This window comes from Corticium candelabrum, chromosome 4 (assembly GCF_963422355.1).
Source record: "Corticium candelabrum chromosome 4, ooCorCand1.1, whole genome shotgun sequence".
In the NCBI taxonomy this organism is placed as follows: Eukaryota; Metazoa; Porifera; class Homoscleromorpha; order Homosclerophorida; family Plakinidae; genus Corticium; species Corticium candelabrum.
This window is the reverse complement of record NC_085088.1, coordinates 5061307-5084318: the sequence shown is the minus strand read 5'-3', so window position 1 is coordinate 5084318 and position 23012 is coordinate 5061307. Positions and strand designations below refer to the sequence as shown.

Sequence of the window (23012 nt, the reverse complement as noted above, 5' to 3'; positions counted from 1 at the left end):
TGTACTCCCACGTAAGGGCTAGCGTGCTAGACTAATTAATGCTTCAAATTGTCAATGTAATTGAGACCACCCACATCTACGGTTTATACCGTCTCAAAGGGGCTTTGAAACAGCTCTAATACAAATTTACTGGGCGTTTGTCTGTGTTGGTAAACCTACCTCACAATGGCAGGTATAGCAAGCGTCGTGAGGCGGCGCAACCAAACACCATTTACGAGCAGGAATATGTATTTTTCAAGGGAATGCACTTATTTTAATTAATATCATTAGGCTGTCTGTAAATGAAGAAGCTAAAACCTTGGCTCCTATGGGTTAGATAAAGCGTTCATGACTTCATTCACCTTGAATCAGAGCCAATTAGTTCATGAAGAGCGTGAGAAGACTACGTGGGATTGTCGACATCCCTAGAGCTCTTTCATACCTTTTGAAAACATCACATCTGGCACTCTAATTGAGTTAATTAACCCAATGGGTGGTGATGTGCTGCATTCTAATTGTCCGGCCGGTCGTTTGTCCACAGTACGTACTTCAGGTTATACGTTACGTCACGATGGCCGAAAATTCAACGTGTTGTATACTAACCCGTATATTTTACGCTAGCCCGTATATAACAAGTGGGTGACATCATGCAAGCAGCGCGAGTAAACGCTACCAAACCTTGTCAACATATATACTTAAATATCATTTATCACGCACTCTTGACAGACAACAGGAATGTTAGGAGAGAACAACGTTGTTCTGGAAATGTTGAAATGTGATGTTTTCACTTAGACTTTAGTGAAGGCCGAGCAGGCGTTTTTGATTAACAAATAGTCTCTTGCCTACCTTCATAGCCAGTGCTGCTATCAATGCTGGTCAGCAGCATGAACTTCAAAAGACATTCGGCACGAAGCTCTTGTGGTGGCTGCTGGGGGATCCTTCTTTCCCCTTACTGTGCGGACTCTTGGTCTATGGACACTTCATCTTGAAGACTCCCCAGTCTATCTCTTCTAAAGATCTCTGGAATCAGCAACATGTATACATATAATAACTTAATGCAACAGCTATGCTAGAATGATATTACAACGTTTTCATTTAGAAAGTGCAGACTTATCTAGTTGGGACTTACCTGCTCTTGCTAGCGTAGTTATTTAACTTTGGAATTTGTTGGGTTGGGTAGAGTATTTGAGGAAATATATTGATTATATATATATTATTTATTGTTATTTATATTTTTATTTATTTATTTATTTATTTATTATTTATATATATGTATATATATATATATATATATATATATATATATATATGTTTTGAAAAAACTCCGGCACTTCTCTATCCATTCAGTATTAGCATTCTATTTCAGCTTGGATGTAGTTTCTAAAGCGATATGGAGATCAAGGAACGAGACCGCTTTGGGAAATGACAAAAGAAAGAGGCAGGTTTTAGATGGCTTGACGTCGGTCAGTGTTTTTTCTCTTCGTTGGCCGCATACCTCGTTGAATACAGCTTATCTTTTTTCGTAAGAAAAATATTGGAAGTACTGCACATGTACTGGTGTAGTTGACGAACATGCAATACAACCAACAAGAACCGGCAATAATGGCTGTTGTGGCGTGTGAGCCTTTTGACCAGACTCGTGACCAGTCTCGGATGAGTCCAGCTCGAATGTACAGCACTGCATTGTATCTTCTCGTTGCCAAGTTAGCTGTGTTATCAATACGTGCAGTACTTGTTGTACTTTGAAAAGAGCAAAGCTGTGCATAGACTTTACGACTTTTGAATATGCAGGAAAATCGTATAGCAGAACGGGGTGTATTCGAAGCTGTGTCAGTTGGATGAGATTTACATAGCTCGAACTCTAAGGAAAACGTTCTTAGCTTAGTTCCTTCATATAAAGTCTATAGAAGCAGACGTCCACAAAACATTTTTGGTACAGCATTGACTGCAGTGGGCATGAAATTTCGTTGCCTTGGAGTGAAACAGTGTCACGAAACAATCAACGCAACGTCGCATTCCGCACGTACACTTATTTAGCTGTGCTATTCAAGACTCGCATAACAGGACAGCTTAACGCAATACCAATCGTTATTCATATCTATACGGCTGGTAACCGGGCATACAGAGTGTTTGAGAAAGAAATCACGTACCATGCCGATATATTACTAAAGAAAGCAATTGTGAATGAAAACACAGTTAAGCACCATCTCTGGATGCAGTCATATGTTGTTTTCCTTCGGTTTATTGGTGTGTTGTTATGGGCGACGTCTACGACGGCATTTCATGTTCTTTTCCAGTTGCCTGATTTTTGTCGTCATTATGGCAGTTAGAGTTGTCATTTTTGTTAGCGATTTTTTGCTCAGCTGTTTCGTTATCTGAAATTGGAAGTACAACAGAAGACAACGAATTCCTCAATAGACATTCTTGTTAGTTAGTGTTCTAATTAGCGTGAATTCTCACCGTAGTGATTTTCCATACAGTCAAGCTATTGTCTAGCTTTTGTAGCTGTTGTTGTAGGTACAATACGAATGTCATTCCTGTTTCATCGCGAAAGCTTGAATCAATTGTCTTGAGCAACTGCTGGCCTCCAATTTGATTCAGTTGCGTTAGCGTACCGCCAACTGCATTATCCCAAGCCAGGATCTCTGCAAACGTTGTACAATACGTAATTATTCAATATATTTTTGCGATCAAAAGTTGCTTATTGTATGTTCTGGATTTGTGGTTTTACATGTTGCGCACATGAATGCCAGATAGTGCAAGTTGTTTATTACCTTATCAAGCCTCAAATAATAGCTAAGATAGTTAGTACGCGGAATGATTTATAACAATATAATGGCCATATTATGTATAGAAGTTAATGATCGTCGACAATCAATAATATTGATTTATTGACAAGCTATTATTTGATTTGCATTTGTACTTTTCTAAAAGATTTTTACAGATGGCATTTAGTTTGTTGTTTGATTAATTATATTACATTAGTTACGTGTACCTTTTGTCACATCATCCAATAGCACATCTTCTTCTTTGGCGTCTAGAATGCATGATTTTGAGAATTGCAATATTTTTTAGTTATTCAATTCTTGATCTGTTTACCTTTCCGAAATTGTTCCATGATTTCTGTATGCCCTTCTGAGTAGCTTTCTAAGTTTTCTATTTCTGATGCCACGGTGAAAGTTAAATTCTCTTTCAAATGTTTGAGTTGGAAAGTTTCAAGGTGATGTTGACGAACTTCAGTGCTGAATTGGGAGACCGAGTATTTCCACTCTCTATACACATTCCACAGATGTGTGGAGAAAGTCTTCGTCAGTCTTGTGAGGAGCGTTAGTGTAGTACATTTGTCTGAAAAGTTGTAATAATGAAGCAGATTACGAAGGAAGCCATGCATGACACGAACATATTAAACTGTACAGCAATCAATACTCACCTTTTCCAGGGTTTGTTTGCAGAGTTTTGTTGAGTTTTGTAGATGATACGTTCATTTCAGGGTTTGCAGATTTATTCCAAGAAACAGCCAAATGATTAGTGGCTTCTGATAACTGATCTACTGTCTGTTGCCTAACTTGATGTCTTTCAAGAGCAAACTGATTGCGAGTTTCATTCAATATTTGCAATATTTTCCTGTTTGCGATTGTAGCAACAGATGAATGTGGGCTCGGCGATGGTAGGTAATCATTGTTGTTTGGGATGTCTATATATAGTGTTGCAAGTTCTTTCTTTTTTCTAAGATGATGCGCTGACGTTTGTAAGAACTGAGAAAAAACTTCGTATGCATTGCTTCTGACACTTCTTCGTCGACGAAAGTTAATCACTCCCGGTAGAGCCTCTTCAGCTAAAAGCGAGATGATGTTCATTGATTTGAGATTTAAAGAGACGGAGATCGTTTTACTGCGACCAAAAAATGTTACTTGGACCCTTGCCGACACGGAGCTTAGATCAAGCTGATCAACACCTGCCTCCAACTTTATGGATTTGACGTCGACGGCTTCACCCAATACAAAACCGGCCAAAAGTTCAACTGCTTTTAATCCGACCGCCATTGCTTGTCGACCCAATTCAAGTGCACGTTTTGCTGCATCGAAGGGAAGTTTTGCCGCTTTGAGAGCTACCTTTGCCCCCTCTAATGCGAGTTCAGCAACTCTAAATGGAGACAGAACGGCATTATACGCTACCTTTGCACCTGCCAAAGCAAGGTTAGCCGCCGATCGGACAGTGCGGCAAAGAACGTTTGCTCCCGAGCATATCGGATCACTCACTCTAAAGCAACAACTGCGCCAACTGGGACAGCCGACGCACTTTCCCCACACTTTGAAACAACAGCCATTCCATCCAGGGCAGCCAACACAAGCTTCAATAGAATGAATGTTTATTAAAAACAAGATAGCGTATAAAGATATTGGCTATTGAAATACTTACCTGACGAGCAGGAACGTATCTTGCACAGACCGTCCACTTTTCGTTGTGCACTATCTAATACTCGTTTGGGACCTGCAAGCTTCCTTTCCGCATTATGGAGGTCATTTTGCCTGGCACTCAGAAAACTGTTTGCTTTGTCGAAAACAGCCTTCGCAGCGTCAAGTGTGCTTTGCAAGCCATTCACCACACTGTTTGCTTTATCACCTGCAGAACGAAGTATGTCCTTGACGCCTCTTCCAATCCTTCCTAGTATATCGGTTGTTACATGAGCGGCTACTCTAAATTTTGTTGCCAGCAGGTTGCCATAGGCACCTGTTAATATGATGTTTAGGTTATATTGAAAAAGTTTAGCTGAAAACTGAGCTTCTATTTTATTTTCTGTGATAACCAACTTGATTTCTTTTGTCAAAGCACCTCTGAACAAAGATATATATCCATTCAGACACACATCAATATTTAAGTCACTTGTAAAGTCAATGGTCGCCTTCAAACAGGGTCCTGCATTACGATTGCTACTTGATCTGGAGAGCTCAACAAGGCCAAGCGGTAGTATAATTTTTGATTCCAAACAAGCTTCTATAGGATAAGACAATGGAGTGAGTGATATTTTTGCGAACATTTGTAAACCCAGGAAATTGAGTGTGCCAGAGAATGAATATCCTGTTGGAATTATAATGTTATTGTCGCTGCGTAGGATACGGATGGGTAGTGGAGACGAGCTGAATGATACGTGGAGTCCGTTTGGGAATCCCATGTCGCCGATAATCGGAGGAATCGGCAAGCTGACATCAAACGCATTCAATAGGGCGCTTAATGTAAATTTTGAAATATGTCCGTAATAGTAATTTTTCACCGGGTTTTGTAAATCTAAACGCATGGCTACGGTAGTTCGAATCTCCTTCCCATTACCGATTATTCCAATTTTGATGTCGAGTTCTATTTGAATTAGTGTAGGTAATAGTGAGGGAGGGTTAACTCCAAGTCCTAGAAGACCATCCCCCAATGACAAGAATGGTAAAGGTGTCCACCATCCAATCATCTTCATTTCTAGTTCAAGACGAACCTGACCTTGTCTAATGCTTCCTTTGAACTGAAATTTCTTACCAAATATATCGAGTTCTAGCTCTGCAGACATTCCTATCGTGTGTTGTGGAATGAGAGAGAACGGTCCGTCCAACTTGAATTCTAGGGACACCTTTTTTAGTTTCAATCCAAACGATATGTCTCCTATAGGAACAGTCAACACTAGCTTGTCAAGAGATGAAATGTCGCCGGTTAAAATGAGACCGTCGGGTAAAACCTGTTTTGCAAATTTACACAATAGATCGATATCACAAGTAGATGGCAACTTGAAAGGAGCGACGAGAGAGACACCAGGAATAGTACTGACCTTACTCAAGAGTTCGTTGTCAAATGTAAGGTCAGGAATATTGACATCCGATACCACAATTCCTATTGTGAAACTCGTTTTGAAGAAAGGTATTAGATTTAACAATTTGAGGCCAAATAACGTGGTAAGCAAATCTGCAAGACTGACGTCTTTCGCCACTATTCCTAGTGCAAGCGCATAGTTTGAGGTAACTCTGCTTACTAAACCCTCAGTTTCGATACTCCATCCGTTGAAGATAGCTAATCCTTGCAATTGCAAACGGAATGTGGAAGGAAAGTCAGAAAACGTGAGCGAAATAGAAGGATTGTCGATGTCAAAGTCAAGAAAATTAGCAGCTTTGAGTGGTACGAGCAATGGCTTTGGAAGAAAGCTCAATTTCAAGTTGGACAGAAAGTCAGCGATGTTTAGTATTTGGGCAGTCCATTTCACTTGAGGAATGTAATCTCTTACAGAGAAAGATACGCCTTGCCAACTAAATGATCCCAAATTCCAGCTACTCAAGGCTGTCAACGAAGGAAGGCTTATGTCTTGAAGAGGAACTTTTACTTGAAAATTGGTGAGAGACACTTGTGCCAGACTCGGTATTAGATCAAGCACTTTGTCGACAAGGAAATCAAACACAACTACTTTGTCTCCAATCAAATATCTTAGGTCAGTTGGCTCTGGAACTGTAATGCGCAATTTGTTTAACACAGACAAGAGAGAATTTAATGATGGCAACTTTAATGGAAAGAACGACGTAATGAAAGGGATGGGTGATGGTAGTGACAATCCACCAGAACACACTCTTGTTTTTATTGTTTCATCCCAGTAAATCTCAAATATCGTACTTGATTTAGAAGCCAAGTTGATGGAAACGATTGCGGTCAGACCTTGTTTGATACCGCCACAGTGTGAAGCAAGTGGATTGATGTTCAATTCTGTAATTTTTTGCTTGCTGACAGAAACTGATGAGACGACCAGAATACCTTCAAGTTGAATTGACGTTGTAAGTTTGAGCGTAGAAATATCAATGCCAATATAACTGTTAATAAGACTGCTAAATGCAGAAGAGCCAGAATCTATTTCACTTACTAAAATTGCAGTGATCTCCTGTAGTGCAGAACCACTATTTCCTATAAAACAGCACATGAAGTCAGCCTTATTACAGATTTCAAAAACATTTGTTTTACCATTGGCAGATCTCTTTAGCCTGAAGTCCCTAGTGACCAGTTCTAACGGCGAGTCAGTGGTTGTGCTGCTATCCATGGTGGTTAAAAATGCTGGTTTTGTTGAACTAGTAACACTTTCTTCTGGTTGTGTTGTGTCTGTAGCACTTTCTTCTGGTTTTGTTGCGCTAGTACCACTTTCTTTTGGTTTTGTTGCGCTTGTAGCAGTATTTTCTGATGCAAGTACATCAGTTATTGACCAGTTGCTGCTATACGTACTATGTAAATCGGTCAACGTACCTTCGTGATAGTTTGAGCTTGAAGGACGACTAGACAGATACTTGACATCGTCTGTAATGCAAACAAACTGCTTGAGGTATGAAACATCCACATGAGCTGCCGCTGTTGCTTTACGTTTAACTGGTTACCGAGAGTACGAGTAGTGGATACAATTACCTACGAATATTTAAGTTAAAATCAAAACTGTAGATAAAACTATATTTATGACAAATAGAGGAAAATCAGGAGATTCGGAGACTAGACTAGATTGAATTAAAGTGTTTATGCTAACAATGCTTGTTTCTGTATTTACTTCTAAAATGTTAATAATGTTTTGTAGGTTGTCTGACCATTTGTCGTCTAAAAAGAGTGACATAAATTCGCACATTCTCAGTAGAACTACGTTGAGTAAATAGAACTGAATACGTTGAATAGATAAAGAAGCTCCAGGACATCGTAAGACAAGTCAGTCCAGATAAAAAATATTGAACGATTAATGGCTTTTTTGTCTGTAATTTGCTAGCTAAACGGATGACGTAAAAGGATTTAACGTAAGCTAGTCGTTGAGACACATACTGCACAATATGAAGACATAAACATAAGTGCATGACGTTACTGTATGTGTATACAAGTAAGTCTACAAATGCACGTACAACAGCGCAAAAGAACACATACCATGTAAGTCAACGTGTATTTTTACAGTTACATTATAGAGCTGTGTAAGCCGTCTGGCAAGATTGAACCATTTTTTCAGAAACTGTTCTTTATACAAGCGGCAGAATGGAGAAGACTTTCGGTTGGACAAAATTAAATTAATCACCGCACTACCTCACATACAACTGCAGGGCTGTTACCGGTATTACAAAATTTGGTTCTATGTGCCTTGGTAGATTTAGTTCTATGTGCCATGGTACATTTGGTTCTATGTGCCTTGGTACATTTGGTTGTATGAGCCTTGGTACATTTGGCTCTATGTGCCTTAGTACATTTGGTTCTATGTGCCATGGTACATTTGGTTTTATGTGCCTTGGTACATTTGGTTCTATGTGCCTTAGTACATTTGGTTCTATGTGCCATGGTACATTTGCTTTTATGTGTCCTGGTACATTGGTTTTATGTCCCTTGGTACATTTGGTTCTATGTGCCTTGGTAGATTTAGTTCTATGTGCCATGGTACATTTGGTTCTATGTGCCTTGGTACATTTGGTTGTATGAGCCTTGGTACATTTGGTTCTATGTGCCTTAGTACAATTGGTTTTAACTTCTATGTGCCTTGGTGTATTTGGTTCTATGCGCCTTGGTACAGTGTGGTTAGCGAGTGGAGTTAAGTCCATTGAATTTCTTGAAGGATTTAAGACAGAAGAAGACATGACTGATACAGATACAATTATTCTGATAAAAGTTTGCAGCATGCGCAACTAATGCATGAGAGCAGTTGCCACCTGAAACTTTATATCTTTGAAAGACGCACACAAATCAGAAATATGGCTATCAGTGATGCCTTCCTTTGTCTTCGATCATCCAGGGAATTCCATGGCTTCTACTGTATTTTTCAACCATATCGCACAAAGGCACATGGAACCAAAATGTTGTAATACTGAATAAGCCTTGCATCCTTTGCTGGGAGTAATACTCTACCTATAGCCTCGTAAGCCAGGCTCTTCCGCGCAGTCGCTGAGCTAAAAGCACGTGAATCACGCGAGGAGGAGGAGCTTTTGCCGGAATTGCTCCAGCGTGAGAAGGGCGTGGTCGCTTTCGAGAACGTCAGACCCCAGATCCGGTTTCATAGCTTGGATAAGGCTAATTCGATTTCCTAGAGCTCGTTAATGTAATTGCCTTTGATACATGAAGTACAGTCAAGACCTCCGCGGAGAGCGCTTGAACACGAAAGCCAATGAAGCTGTTGATGGACGAAGTGCTGGTGAATAATGAGCTCAGGAATGGCCTACATGGGACTGGTCCGGTGAAACTACACTCTCCAGTAACGTTTCTTTCTACTGAACTCATCTGCAGGTTTGAAACCGACGTCGCAGTCACACCACTCTTGCGCATCTACTCTGACATCTAGTCTGTGGGGGAAATGGTGTGAGAATTGCCGGCCCTGTTTTACTCAACGGTTCATCAAAGCAGCGGCTACAGCTTGTTGACCTCTCCAGACGGGAACGGAGTTCACGTCATGATCAGATGGCGTGTATTGCCAACGCAGTCTATCTGAAATGAACGTGTGAAAGTAATTTCGACCTAGCAAGCAGCTGTTTTTACGATATTGGCTTGGCTCGGAACTGGTAAACACCTATACTAGGAGTGGGAAAACAGCAGTGCAGTGGACCTACCATGTTCAGGAAGTGTAGAGTTGATTCGTAGTTGTATGTTTTGTATACTACGTACGACTTGTTTCAATGCATGGACTCTTGAGTGCTACATACACTAACCGCGTACAATACATGAGTTTATTTCTCAAACTACCACGCTGCAGATTGGTAGTCGTCTAGATTCGGCGGTGTAGTGCACGTTGGCGAAACTGAATGCTGAAAAAGAGTCGTGACACCGCAGAATATTACATGGCTGAGCTGTTTATATACGTACTAGAAGCGAACGGTGATGTCAACTACGTACTTCGCTCAAAACAAGCCATTGCGTGAAGCGATGCCGCGTCGTTACTCAACTTTCCTACCTACAGGCTTAGCTAATCGAATTAGCCTTATCCAAGCTATAAAACCGGATCCAGGGTCCTACGTCACTATGACGTTCTCGAAAGCGACCAGGCTCTTCTCGCGCTGGAGCAATTCCGGCAAAAGCTCCTCCTCCTCTCGTGATTCACGTGCGTTTAGCTCAACGACTGCGCGGAAGAGCCTGGCTTGCGAGGCTACTCTCTCTATTTCTTATTACTTGTCAACAATATCAATACAGTACAATGACTGTTTGGCAACCTGAAGGAAACGTGGTGCTTCAGAGAGGCTTCTGTTTGACACGCTTACAAGGATTCCCCTCTGACGCTACGTCAGTGCATGAGCTAAGTTTGAGATGTCAGAAATGATGTTGTTACCAGCACGAAACCTGACCATCTATTCAATGTTTTGACGTACAGTCGTATATTTCTCTTCGTCTCTCGGTCAGTCTAGTGAATTGCAAGTAAAACGTCTTCTGCAGTTTGTATAGGTGCATTCAAAAAGATGATTTTAGTGCCCTCAAACGTTTAAAGTTACTTTGGAAAACCTAGAATACGAGAGAGCCTCTAGAGACTGTCTTATATGCTTGACGTTTCTAAGAATAGGACGGATGTAATAAACTTGTGAACGAAATTGTTTCCAAGCTGGCAGTCACGTTGTGTGACCAGCCGGTGGAAGGATCTTCATTCAAACTTCCCATTAATTTAAATTGCGCCTACCCTTTCAGAAACTCTGGATTCAACACTGTCAGAATCCTGGCTACGCGTCTGTGTAAGAAACTACATGACCAGATGAAGAAACTCTAAAGTGCTAAACCCTCGTCTGGCACCCATCTAGTCTCTTGCACAGCCCCTCTTAACGCGCGCGCGAGGAGCGGAGAGGGGCGGTGCCCGCACACGCAGATAATTGGGAACGGAAAAGGAGTGACTAACGCCTGACGTCGTCTCTTTAGCACGCGTAACACGCGCCTGCCTCGGGTGATCGCTAGCTATTATGTCACTCGACATGCTGTAAGGCTGAGACGTCATACGTTTGCATGAGCATTGTTCCGTGGGGTGTATACATAACAGATCATGTAGATCACTAGAAGGGAACAGAGACCGAGGAGGTCGAAAAGTAACAGCCATTCCCTCATACAACGGTGAGATTCAGATGGCAAGTTAGCGCGGAACGCGAATGCAGTACGCGCGTTCAAATCAAGGTGACGTACGTTGTACCTTTATTGATGGTAATTAAGAGTTGACCCTACTCTATCGGTCCGTAGACCTTAAACCCAGGAAGTTTTTACGGCTAGCGCAGTTGTATAAGACTCACAGGCTAAAAGTTACGTGATTACGTGATGATGATGAGGTGATCATGACCCTCTAAACTAGACGACCAGACTCACCAGACCCAGCAGCTTATGAATCACGAGGTGAAACTTACACGATGCATTAGAAATCTCTGCACCAATACAACGTACGTCACCTTGACTATTTGACGCATTCCGCGCTAGCTTGTCACCTGAATCTCAGGGTCTTACCCGTGTATGAAGGAATGACTGTTACTTTTCGATCTCCTCAGTCTCTGTGCCCTTCTAGTGAACTACTACGGCCTTACGGAACAATGCGCGTGCAAACGTATGACGCCTCGGCTTCACAGCGTGTTGAGTGACATAATAGCTAGCGATCACCCGAGGCAGGCACGTGCTACGTGTGCTAAAGAGACGACGTCAGGCGTTGGTCCCTCCTTTTCCGTTCCCAATTATCGAAAAGACACTCTTTCGCGTGCGGGCACCGCCCCTTCTCCGCTCCTCGCGCGCGCGTTGAGAGGGGCTGTGCAAGAGACTAGCACCCACCTTGGATTTGTAGTTTAGCTAGTCAGAGCCAATGAAGAGCATGAGAAGGAGGCTGGACTCACTGACCCGCATGTGAGATTGTCAACATCCGATATTTCTTCAAAGCATGCAAAGACAACAGAGGATGTAATGCTTCCGATCATGCGCAGTAACCGAAAACACGTCTTACGACAGTGGGTGCAATAACGTTTGGCTGGTCTGTTGGCCAAGAGCACGACCTTATTCGAAGCGTATGGAGATGTTGTTTAGTTGTTACTCTAGCCAGATGACTGGAATAGTTGTTCAAGTTCTGACGTGTCTTGAGTTGCCTCATTACGCTATTCTGCACGTGAGTCCATCATGTCTTTTTCATGTCTTTTGTGCGTTTGCATGCATTAAGTGCTGTTGTAAATAGAACAATATAGTTGTGGAAAGGTGTTGCGTTTAATTGAGAAATCCCAAAAGACTTCGCAACTGTGACGATAAGATCTATATCCGGTTCTAATACGGAATTCGTTGTCCGTGTCCATGATCAGTAGCCTGCTGTGAAGTGTTTCTCTCATCAAACGGGTCCGTTTATCCTAATGGGATCTAACTTAGCACCCGTAATTTCCTTTCATGAGTTCTAGTTAGCTATCTACCAGCGCGATCATCTATAAATTAGTAGGTGAAATAGATAGTTCAATAGAAAGCGTACAAATTGCGTGCTATAGTGTAGAAATTCTTGACTCTCTACTTGCGCAGTTGGCAGGGAAAGTTGCAAACAGCGATCGATCGAGAACGCAATCCTTCCCTCATTTCGATCGTCATGGGGACACTGATTGCTGTCAGCGTGTAAACTAGGGTAGTCGCACAGATGTGAGCGTAGAGTTTCAAACTCTCTCCTATAGATTGTTCTTGGTAGCAAATTACAGCTAGCTGTAGAAACACAACCGAAAACGATCGCTATGCTCTCAGACATCGGCTTGGCTAGAAGTTCACAATTACTTACCGATAATGTGGTGCGTACACTGCCTCCTCTGCAAACACACCATCACCATCGACAGGCACTCTAGTTAACACCAGCGATAACAATGAAAACACGAGCTGCATTCGAATTGGCCGTCCCTTGGTCCGTCCGTCCGTTCACAAGGGCATTACGGTAACCATGTAGCACATGCGCGCCTCGGGCTAAAAACACTCACTACCGCATACGAGCGCATGCAGACTTGTATTTATGAAATCATTCTTTAGGTAAATTTCATTTATGTAAAGTACCTTTGTTGGTGTCCGTGTCAGCAGTAGAATGAATTACTACAGATTTCATTGTAGTCGTTCTCGTTTGAGAATCAGCAGCATACGAGCTACTTGGAATTGCTTTTGCAGCTTCGGTTGAATGAATATGCCTGTGTATGTCCGTTTCCAACATTGGAGTGGTTGCAGATGTAGAAATGTCCGACTGTGAGCTGATGGTATAGACGGTGTTTGTCATCGACAAAGTTGGAGAAGCGGAAGAGGACGTCGTGACGACGGTTGTAGGCCCGTCTCGATCTTCATATATCACAGTAGAAGAAATCACGTCACAAACAATAGATGTCCGTGCTTCAGGAGGTGTGAGACGAACGTGTAAGAAAAATCGAGTAACCATTGTTTCCAACAGTTCCGTCTCTGTTACGCCTTCAGCTGTCAACACAAATTGTTTTGTGCAATCCAACATGTTGGTGAGGTCGCCCTTCATGTCGATATTCTTCATGTTCAGTATGCCTTGTAGTCTTGCAGGAGTCAGTGTGGAACTTATAGTATTCCAGAATGTTTCTTCGTTAATATGCTCCATAACACTAGGAACATTTAAGAATGAAGGCGCTTTGGGAAACGACAAACTGAGCGAGGAACCAAGCCAGTTAGCTAGAATGGGCACACTTTTTTGCTTCAGTCGCCACGCGCCTTTAACAGACACGTTGAGTAGTTCATTGACACCAGTTAGAGGGAAGATTAGTTTGGCATCAACATCGTGGAGCATTAGAAAAGGCGGAAGCAATAGAAGTTCACTGATTTGACGCGTAATGAGAGACACAACAAACCTACTTTGCTGCTGAACGATGTGAAGGCTGTCAACGTCTAGTTTCCACAGATCGATGCCGAAAACGGCAGGAAGTGCCGGTGGGCGGTTGGAGGCAAAGCAAGAGATAACTTGCCAAAGGCGAGCTGCAGTGACGGACTGGTTCGTTAGCACTGTTGCAGATATGCTAGTTGCATTATTGACGACGTTTGCTGCGATGTCAATGACTTTCAAAGATTGCAAACTATTGGCAATGGCTGCAGTATCCAGGAAGGTAGTTTCCGAGCAATCCATTCTTGCGGTGACACCTACAACCCAAAAGGCTGCGAGAATAAGAGCTGGCTTCATGACCGACAGAAGATCGAGACAGGTTGTGCAATCAGTCAGAAATCACAATCCCTCTAGTGTTGAATTGAAAACAACCGATATCTGGTAGAAGCGCAACGCTGTGGCTATGACGCTAACGTGTGTTGTGACTGTTGTTTAAGCTCCTAAAACTCACGCGATCATCATGACATACCCTGTTTGGCTACTGCAAGCACAAAGTAGGAGGAACCGACACTGTTATGCGAGTACTCATGTTTGCAATACTTCGGAAGTGAGGTGCGAAAAAAAATTTGGTGAAAAATTTGTACGAGCACTCATGTTTGCAATACTTCTCTGGGGAGGTGCGAAAAACCGTTTGGCAAAAAATTGTATAAACGGGTAGCAATGAAGCTGCTTGGAGGAATCTTCAAAACTGGTGGCTATGCCTCACCATCACACGTGCACTAGGGTAGGTGTACCTAATTGTGGACACTCCCAGGTAATTTGATTTGCAAACGCTGTTAACCTGCAACTGAGTGAGAGGGAAACATTCCCGATGTACGCACCAATGTCTAAGCTTTGGAACAATACCCGTAAGACTAGAATCGCACAGCGTCTGCTAGAGCACTAGCAAAATATACGGAATGACGTTGTAAACAACCCAAACGGGAGTGTATCCTAGACTCGAGCCAGTCTCTCCCCGTCTTCGTTATTCCCCGGATTGTCAATCCTCGCCGTGGAGAGACTGGTTTCAGACCGCCCTCAGGAATTTTACGTCATGTAGATACGGTTTGATGGTCACATAATGACATGCAGATTATCTAGGTAGTTGTCGCTAATTGCCTATTTTGTTCCCGGATGTCTCGAGCCAGATGCCTCTGTCGCTGAGAAATCGTGAAAGAGCAGGTATGTTTTGTAGCTCTGACAGCTTGTATATGTAGGAAGTTTATAGCAATAATCTAGACGTCTCTAACTATAGATTATTAATTATAGCTAATTCACGAAGTTGTCTCTTCAGGTTGAGTTGCTGTTGCCTCTCACTTTCCAGCCCGTCCGTTTGCTGCTGTATTTTCTCCAAGAGGTCGACTACATCTATGTTTGTGCTAGGAAGGCCAGAAGAACACGGTCTCCTAGAAGAGTCGTGTGCTATGTTGCCGTTCACACGCTTCCTTTTTAGGCCGAAATATTTGTAGACACTGTTTCTTTGGTGCTTTGTCTTCTTTCTTTGTATTCTCCGCCCAAAGACATCTCTGACCACCTTTCCGACGTCATCTTCGAGTAGAGGAGGCTTCCGGTGTGATTGCAATAGTATACTTACTTCTACTTGTACATCGTTTGTCAACGAACCTTCAGACTGCGTGCCGATCTGATAATGATTTTCAAATCTGCGTAAGTCGTACGTTTGAGATCTCAATGCCTAGTGACGGATTTCATCAGTGCGTCTAGAATAATAATTACCATTCGTGAAGTAAAACTGTAGTGACACCAACTGACTGCTCTTTGGTCTGCATGGTCAATTGCACCCTCCACTGGGAATGATCACCGACTGAACACTGTACACTAGAGTGGAGAGATGTCTACGCTGCTCGACTGAACTAACAACTAGCATGCGTGGTCGTTAGCTACCTAGTAAAGAACGGAATGTTTTTGACGCCCAGTTTCCTTGAAAACCTGTTGTTTTGCAGTAGACTAGACACTGTATGGCCTAGCGACAGGCACGGCATACGTATTTACACTGTAGGAGAATTGGATACCACTTACTAACAAATCACGATATTATGATACAAGCAGCGACCACTAACTAAACGGATCCCGGGATCCGTTTATGTAACCCTGTCTGTTAGAAGGTATGACCTCTTCAAAGTTACTTGCACCGGAAGAAGGCGGTCTGAAACCAGTCTCTCCACGGCGAGGATTGACAATCCGGGGAATGACGAAGGCGGGGAGAGATTGGCTCGAGTCTAGGTGTATCCTAATTGTGGGCATTCTTTCTCTGTCACAGAAAGCAACTGGAGCTGAGTAAAAGCTGGACTAGATACCTGAATAGTTGCCTCACAATCTGGTATTTAGGGCCGCAATTAAAATCATGTTCTGTTGTGTATCATCATGATTCACCTGCAAACTGTTAGCACCTACAAGGTTCCTCCTATCACGTCCACAAATCTGCATTCCTTAGTCTACTACTATGCTGTTTGTCACAGATTACCAATCAACTGCGCAATAAATCGTTAGCAATCATGTTAACGCTGACAGACCTAACGACGGCAAACATAAAGCAACTAGAAATAAATATGAACTGCCGTCGTCCACGTCTACAGGCGACATCTTTAACAACATAAAATAAACGGCAGCGGAAGTACAGCATGAGTGACTGCACCCAGAGACGGTGCTAAACGCAATTTTATTTAAAATAGAATTGCTTCCTTCAGCAATATCTCTAGGGCATATAATCAAGTCATTAGTGGCGATTGTCATTTGACGCTCTGCATGTTCTATTGATGTACAGTGTAGAGAGATGAAGAAGTATTGTTGTTGCACCTTGAGTTGTCATGTGCTGCGAGTCTGGAATGTTATCACGCGCATGATCTGCATGTTATGAGCAATAAAGAAATGAACTACTGGCTTGCACGGTTTGGGCCTGAAGTTCGGACGCAAGATGGAAAGCCGTATTCACCTTCTACCATGCAGCAGATTGTAGCTGCAGTGGCGGATTCAGAAATTGAGAAAGGAGGGGTCTATAAAAACAACATTTTAACCACGACTACTTCGCCTGCTTTTGTTAGGATTCAGTCACTTTAATAATTAATTAAATATACTGTTGAGTAACTCAGTTCATACAGTAACACAGTACCAAAGAACAGGTATTTTGTATTATAATGAAAAATCGAATCTGAAACAGTAATGCTCAGCTCAAAGGGGTCTATAGATCCCATAGACCCAGCCTGAATCCGTCACTGGGTATAGTCTGAACAATTCTGTCTTCTTAGAAGATAGTTACATATACACAAAAGACATGTCTCTTGACACGTGCACGCTCAAGTCTCAGGCAGGAGTTCCATGGTCCTTGTTGCCTGTATGTCTGCAATAAGCCCGCACCTTCCGCATCCAACTCTGTATGGGAGGAACAGTTGTCTCGAACTTGCTCACTGTTTGATCAACTCTATAGAACACACAAAGAGAGTAATCTATCCGTTGAACTAAAGATTTCGCTGAAAGGCAATTAAGTGGAACCCAGGACATACACAAAACTTGGTACAGTAGCTGTCGCTAGACCTACAGTTTTAGCTAGCCATGCACACTATATGCTTACTTTCTGACAAGCACGTGTAGAGACGCTGCAATGAGAACAGCAGGAAGCAGACTGTAGTTCCTCGTCTTGGTAGGTAATTGCACCATTGGAGATAGATGTCTGAAGTAAGGAAGTCGGACAAGTGTTGATATACCACATGATAGACAGCAAGGTGTGTCCTCCCTATCAGGGCCGGAAGGGCCGGCAATTGGGAACCAGAACGTAGGGGTGCTGGAACTTCAGCAGACAGCCGAAAGCACTAAATCGAGCACAACGCGTGGTTTAGGTGTACGACTATGAGCTTGCATGATAATTGTTGATGGAACTGGTAATGGCTGATTGCTCGATTGTTGCGCATTTGCTGGCAGAAACAAGTAGTAATAAGAAGTTCTACAGTACTCGTTTCATCTGACAATCTCCCACCGGGCGTGTCATCCCACCCCAGCATCATCATGAATGCACCCCACATCATCATGCTGCATGAATCATGGGGCGAATCATGAGTCAGCCCTAATTGACAACAATAATAGGTTTCCTCGAATACAAAATAGCCATCGGAAGTCGTAGTGTCGTTCTAAAGCAACCAAGGGTTGTCACAAACAAACGGTTGCTATCAGTAGCGTAGCTAGGCATGAGGCAGTGAGGCAGTTGCCTCGGTAGGAAAAATGGGCGTGGCATTTGTCACGTGGTCACTTTCAGGTCACACTTCTATCACGTGTCTGTGCTTTATTATGGCAGAGCCGCCAGAGAAGAAGAGACTTTCGATACTGAGATACTCATTTGGAAGAGCGAATGCTCAGAAGTTCCAAGAGCGGAACGGCTAAATGCCACATTACTTGACACGCTGCAATTAGCGGATAAAGACTTTTACCCGAACGTGCATGCGATACTCAAGCTATTGTTGACTCTACCAGTAGGGTCAGTATCTTGCGAGAGGTCGTTTTCGAAGATGAGAAGGCTTAAACATTGGTCAAGAACCACTATGGGAGAGAATAGGCTAAATGGGTTAGCTCTCATGTTTGTCCACAAGGATATGAAAATTAGCAGAGAAAATGTTCTGCAAAGATTTGATTCCACGAGACATAGAAGGATTGGACAGCTTCATCTGCCAACTGCTAACTAATCCAAGTGTAGTTTACTGTTTTTACCCTGTCAAATCAATTAAGCATATCAATATGACAGCAATAGCCTTAGGTAGTGCATATCAATAAGGAATTAATATTAATAAAAAAATTAATATTAATATCAATTTGCCTCGGTAAGAAAAAAATCCTGGCTACGCCACTGTTGCTATCAACAGTCTAACCCTAGACAGTCTCATTGTTTCTAGTGATATTATTACACTAGATTAATTGCGCCCTAGAATGGTTCCATTTCCAGTTCTGATTGCAACCAGATGACGCATGCATAGCCTAGCTAGCTTGACACTTGCCCATTCTTCAGTTATAACATTTTTGACAATAGCAAATTATCATTCTGCATGCATATGTCATTCAGCAATAGCTGTCTGTAAGCCTGCATTGCACGGCGACCTCCGACCTACTAGCATTTGACATTTATGATACACACACCTGATCCACTAATCCGTAATACGTCAATAGCGTAGGAGTGGCACTTCCAGTTGCCATGAGCATGCAAATTACGTGCTATTGTAGTCTACAAGGTGTGTGTCGTTCTGTAGAATATAGTGCTTGATGGCTTCGTTAGATGCAGATTTTTCAAAGTGCATATACCATACCCACCGACTGTTTCATGTACGTATAGACAGTCTAAGGACTTCTATCGAAATTTATTATTCTCGCTACGTTGGACATGGAAACCACATGACAGTTCTACTTCAAGACAAATTCGCTCTCATTGCTTGTTTGAGTGAGCTGCATGTCCTTCTTTGTAGCTTTACTGGTTCAACTAGCTTATGTATGTAGTTGATCTACAATTGAAGTGAAGTAGCTAATTAATTTAATTAATTAATTAATTTAGTTGATTACTTTCAACACATCCACATGTTGTCTTGTTCTTGCTTTGTGTCCGTTACTGTGGCTGCTTTAGCACAAAATTAGAGAAGCCCCTGAACAACTTTCAGTTACTTTAATTAATCAATTTTTTATAACCTGAGCTTGTCCTTCAGAGCATGAGTACCTGCCGACTTTAATCAAATCAAATTTTAATCAATGAGGGGTTCCCTGAACTATTACACCATAACACATGCTCTACACATGTTAGTGGTGTCCTTGGTCCTCTAAAATTAAGAAGGCCAGCTGCTGGTGTTCAACATTGACACAGGCATAGGAACCAGGGGGCATGGCCCCAAATCAGCCCCATCAATCTTGTCTAAAAAGGCCACACCTCCTTATTGGGGACCATTACCTCCCCAGGCCCAATGCAGCGACGCCACAGGCTATGTTCTATACTTTTTAGTAGTGAGCAGTTCAGTAATGACTTGGAATTGGACGTGTAGCTGGTCTTGTCAATGTGAAACAGTATTCCATTCCTGATATAAGTGAATAGATGACTGGTCTATTAATTAAACTTGTTTATTGATTGACTGATTAGTCTTCCTAGTATACATGTTGCACATGATATAAAAAGTATCTTGCCATGAAACTCGCCTGTGCATGGCTATTCTTCAGTCACTTCCGTCATTGCCTTCAAGTAAGAAGATGGATCAGCAACTAGACTCATTTCTTTACGAGACAAAGGCTTGCCGTTCATTGGGCACACGGCACCATCCGTTTCAGAGTATCTGCATGGAAACATGATGATCACGCGACAACCTGTTGTGTTTCTGCTCTGGCTAGCAGGAAGGAAGATGGACGAATGACATGCTTACCTAACAAATTCTGAGTGGAGAGCAGGAAAATCACATTGTGGACAAATTGTCCAGTCCTCTTTCACCATGTGACGTCCCTACACAACACCATAGATTTCCAGTTAAAGTGCTGACGTCATTTCTTGTTATTAGACTCACTGTGAATATACAGTACGGAAGATTGTTCTTGCACTCTGCACAGTAGAGCTTTGTCTCGGGAACTGAGTTGCCACAAAAAGGGCATGGAGTCGATGGTTCTTCTTCTTCACTTTTGTCGGGTTTCCTGCAGAAAAAAGGTTATGCATAACCTCTCACTGAAGAGTGCCCAACATCCAATGCAAGCAATCTCATGAAAGTGAGATATATTGTACCAGTCAGTCAGACTGCCTCAAGATGTTTAGTCAACCGAACTGTTTCATGATGTCAGACAATTTTCAAGATTTCTAACTGACTCAAACAATGTAACTCCAACCACAACTGTATAAATAAGATACAACTAATGTGGTGACAAAAAGACTAAAATAGATTATAGACCCCTACACTCTCTCCGCTCATGAGTTGACAAGATGACAAAGTCTGAGTGGCAAAAAGGTGGACAACAGTGCTTGGAATGCAATCTAACAGTAACACACGCCAAAATTTGGCTGGATTGCTCTATTTAACTTAATTCATGTGTACTACGTAAGTATATCCCAATATCGCCTACTGGTCTTAGCTCTACCATGATGATGTGGAGACTCTCAAGTGGCAACAGCAATAACAAGTACATCTGACTGTACGCATACGTACGTACAACACACAAAATACATCACAGCTAGCATTTGCCATGCTACAAAGCAATTTCATACCTCACAATCTGCTCAATTTTCTTTTTATATTTGGCATCAATCTTTGCTGATACTCGGGTCTCATCAGCATAGCAGCATAACCAAACGCAGAGTTCTTCAATCCAGCTCTTTGGCATTCAACGACAGTAGACGTCAATATTGGAACTACGTGAGTGGGAATCTTGCTGATACTGTTTGCTACCCGGATTAGCATCCTTGCAGCCATACGATGATCACCCAGTTTAACATGCACCTGAAACAATCAATGTATTCATTTCAACAACTTAGTGCAAGTAGTAATTCAATGTAGCTAGAGCTAGTGCGAGTGCACATTACCTACCACACAAGTGATGGACTGTACCTTGACGAGTATGTAGCTATGAAGCATCATTAAGTTCTGTTCCATCTCATTAGGAGTTCGAATTTTGTGTTTCCTGAGCTCTTCGTACATGCTGAATAACACGTCATGTGCTTGCCGATAGTTACCTAACAGTTGCAAATACCATCAATATCAACATTTCCATTGTGTTAACGTACAGAGCATAACTAAAGTAGCAGACAAATTTCTGTCATCAACTGTATGTCGAACAATGACTTTCAACATTCAGTGGCTCTGACGCCAATCGGCTTTGGATAACAAACATTACATTCGTTAAATATTTTTCAACATTTACCTGAGTTTTGATCTTCACGGGCAATAATGATAGCTGTTCGTGCAGCTTCACGATATCGTAGTAAGCCATGTACAAGCAGAACAAGTACTTTGCATCCTACCACAACGGCATAATAACAACGACACTGGTAAAAGCATCTGTTTGAATAAAACTTTGGCAATCCGTCTGCTTCACCCATCAGATAATCAATGAGTTGATATGTAAGCTGTTCGTTTGTGCTTGACCAACTGCCTCTATTGCTAACTCCATATTCTTGCTATTATCACCAACAGTTGGAAGGATCAAATGGTGAACGGCCTATAAGCATACACCACATTAACAGATAGAGAAAGCAGAGCAACTAACTGTGTTCTGCACCTTGGCATATTGGCCAGATTTGAGGAGAAACTTTCCAGCATTAAACATACGCTTAGCTGTCACAAAATAGTCAGCAATTGCCAAGTATTCATCTTCTGATGCTTCGTCACCAATTATCTCAGCATACCGTTTCATTTGTCTGTGTCCCTGATCCAACAAAGCACAGCAATGATCATCATTAAATCAAGGTACTAATTATATGAGATACATAATGGATGTATCATGTATAGCACAGTACGATTGTGCAACTGTTTAGTGTCACTGTAATGTTTATAAAGATGTACAGATTGTCATGTTTAAATGTTTGTGTGCTCTAACTGAAAGACTGAAGTCTCAGAGAAGGTAACATAACTTATACAAATACCATATAACTATCTATACAAAGCAATCCAGCAAATACTGTATGACTTGTTGTTTTACCACATAAACAATCATATACCTCCAGATATTAGGCCTGCGCACATTATGCAAGCATTAAATTGAGCATAATTCGTACTGACAAGCAGTGAGCATAATTGCAAGATTTACTAGTAATACATCATCGTATACTCACGTGACTGCCAAAGCAATACGGCAGAAAACTCGGAGATTACACGAGGCAGTGATGTTACAATAGAAGAAACATTAATTAAAATCCACTTAAGCATTCCTTTTGCTGGAAAGTCAAGCCCGTTTGTCGTACTTGTAGTTTGGTTTTGTTGTAAGTTTACTTTGTTTTACTTTCTAATAACAAGTCACTTGAGCCAAGATATGTCTAATTGTGTGAGCATAATTTGAGCATAGTTGTACAATTGGGTGAGCTGTGGCATAGCATAATGCAGGATAAAATGAGCATAACATGCGCAGGTCTACAAGATGCTAACATGCTTAACCACAATGTAACACAATCATGAAAGTTTACTCATAAACAAGATATATCAGACGTATGACTAGAAGACAAATTGTTGGGCACAGATTAGAGAGAAAACAGGACAAGCATTGCAAATTTAGATCTTTATATACTATTAATTAA

The 23012-nt window shown here is 41.9% G+C and overlaps 1 protein-coding gene and 1 pseudogene across 1 annotated transcript; both read right to left on the bottom strand.

The window, feature by feature from the left end:
- Positions 1–2003: 2003 nt before the first annotated feature.
- LOC134178705 (uncharacterized) lies at positions 2004–13658 on the bottom strand. Its single transcript, XM_062645590.1, has 9 exons — positions 12958–13658; positions 7237–7287; positions 6961–7170; positions 4399–6903; positions 3410–4330; positions 3079–3324; positions 2975–3016; positions 2440–2624; positions 2004–2354 (listed from the first exon to the last, which is right to left on the bottom strand). The coding sequence occupies exons 1-9, from the start codon at positions 13511–13513 to the stop codon at positions 2235–2237; spliced, it is 4836 nt and encodes a 1611-aa protein (XP_062501574.1). The 5' UTR covers positions 13514–13658; the 3' UTR covers positions 2004–2234.
- A 6294-nt stretch (positions 13659–19952) lies between these two features.
- Positions 19953–23012, bottom strand: part of LOC134178462 (WD repeat-containing protein 19-like) — a 15343-nt pseudogene continuing 12283 nt past the window's right edge.

What these genes read in the sequence shown, in the direction of transcription:
- LOC134178705 (XM_062645590.1), bottom strand. Translation starts at nt 13,513, where the DNA reads ATGGAGCATATTAACGAAGAAACATTCTGGAATACTATAAGTTCCACA. An exon ending in TGACACGGACACCAACAAAG is followed by an intron (nt 7,288 to 12,957) that starts GTACTTTACATA and finishes TTTGCATTACAG; the next exon opens with ACGATGTCAAGTATCTGTCT. An exon ending in GATACGTTCCTGCTCGTCAG is followed by an intron (nt 4,331 to 4,398) that starts GTAAGTATTTCA and finishes ATTCTATTGAAG; the next exon opens with CTTGTGTTGGCTGCCCTGGA.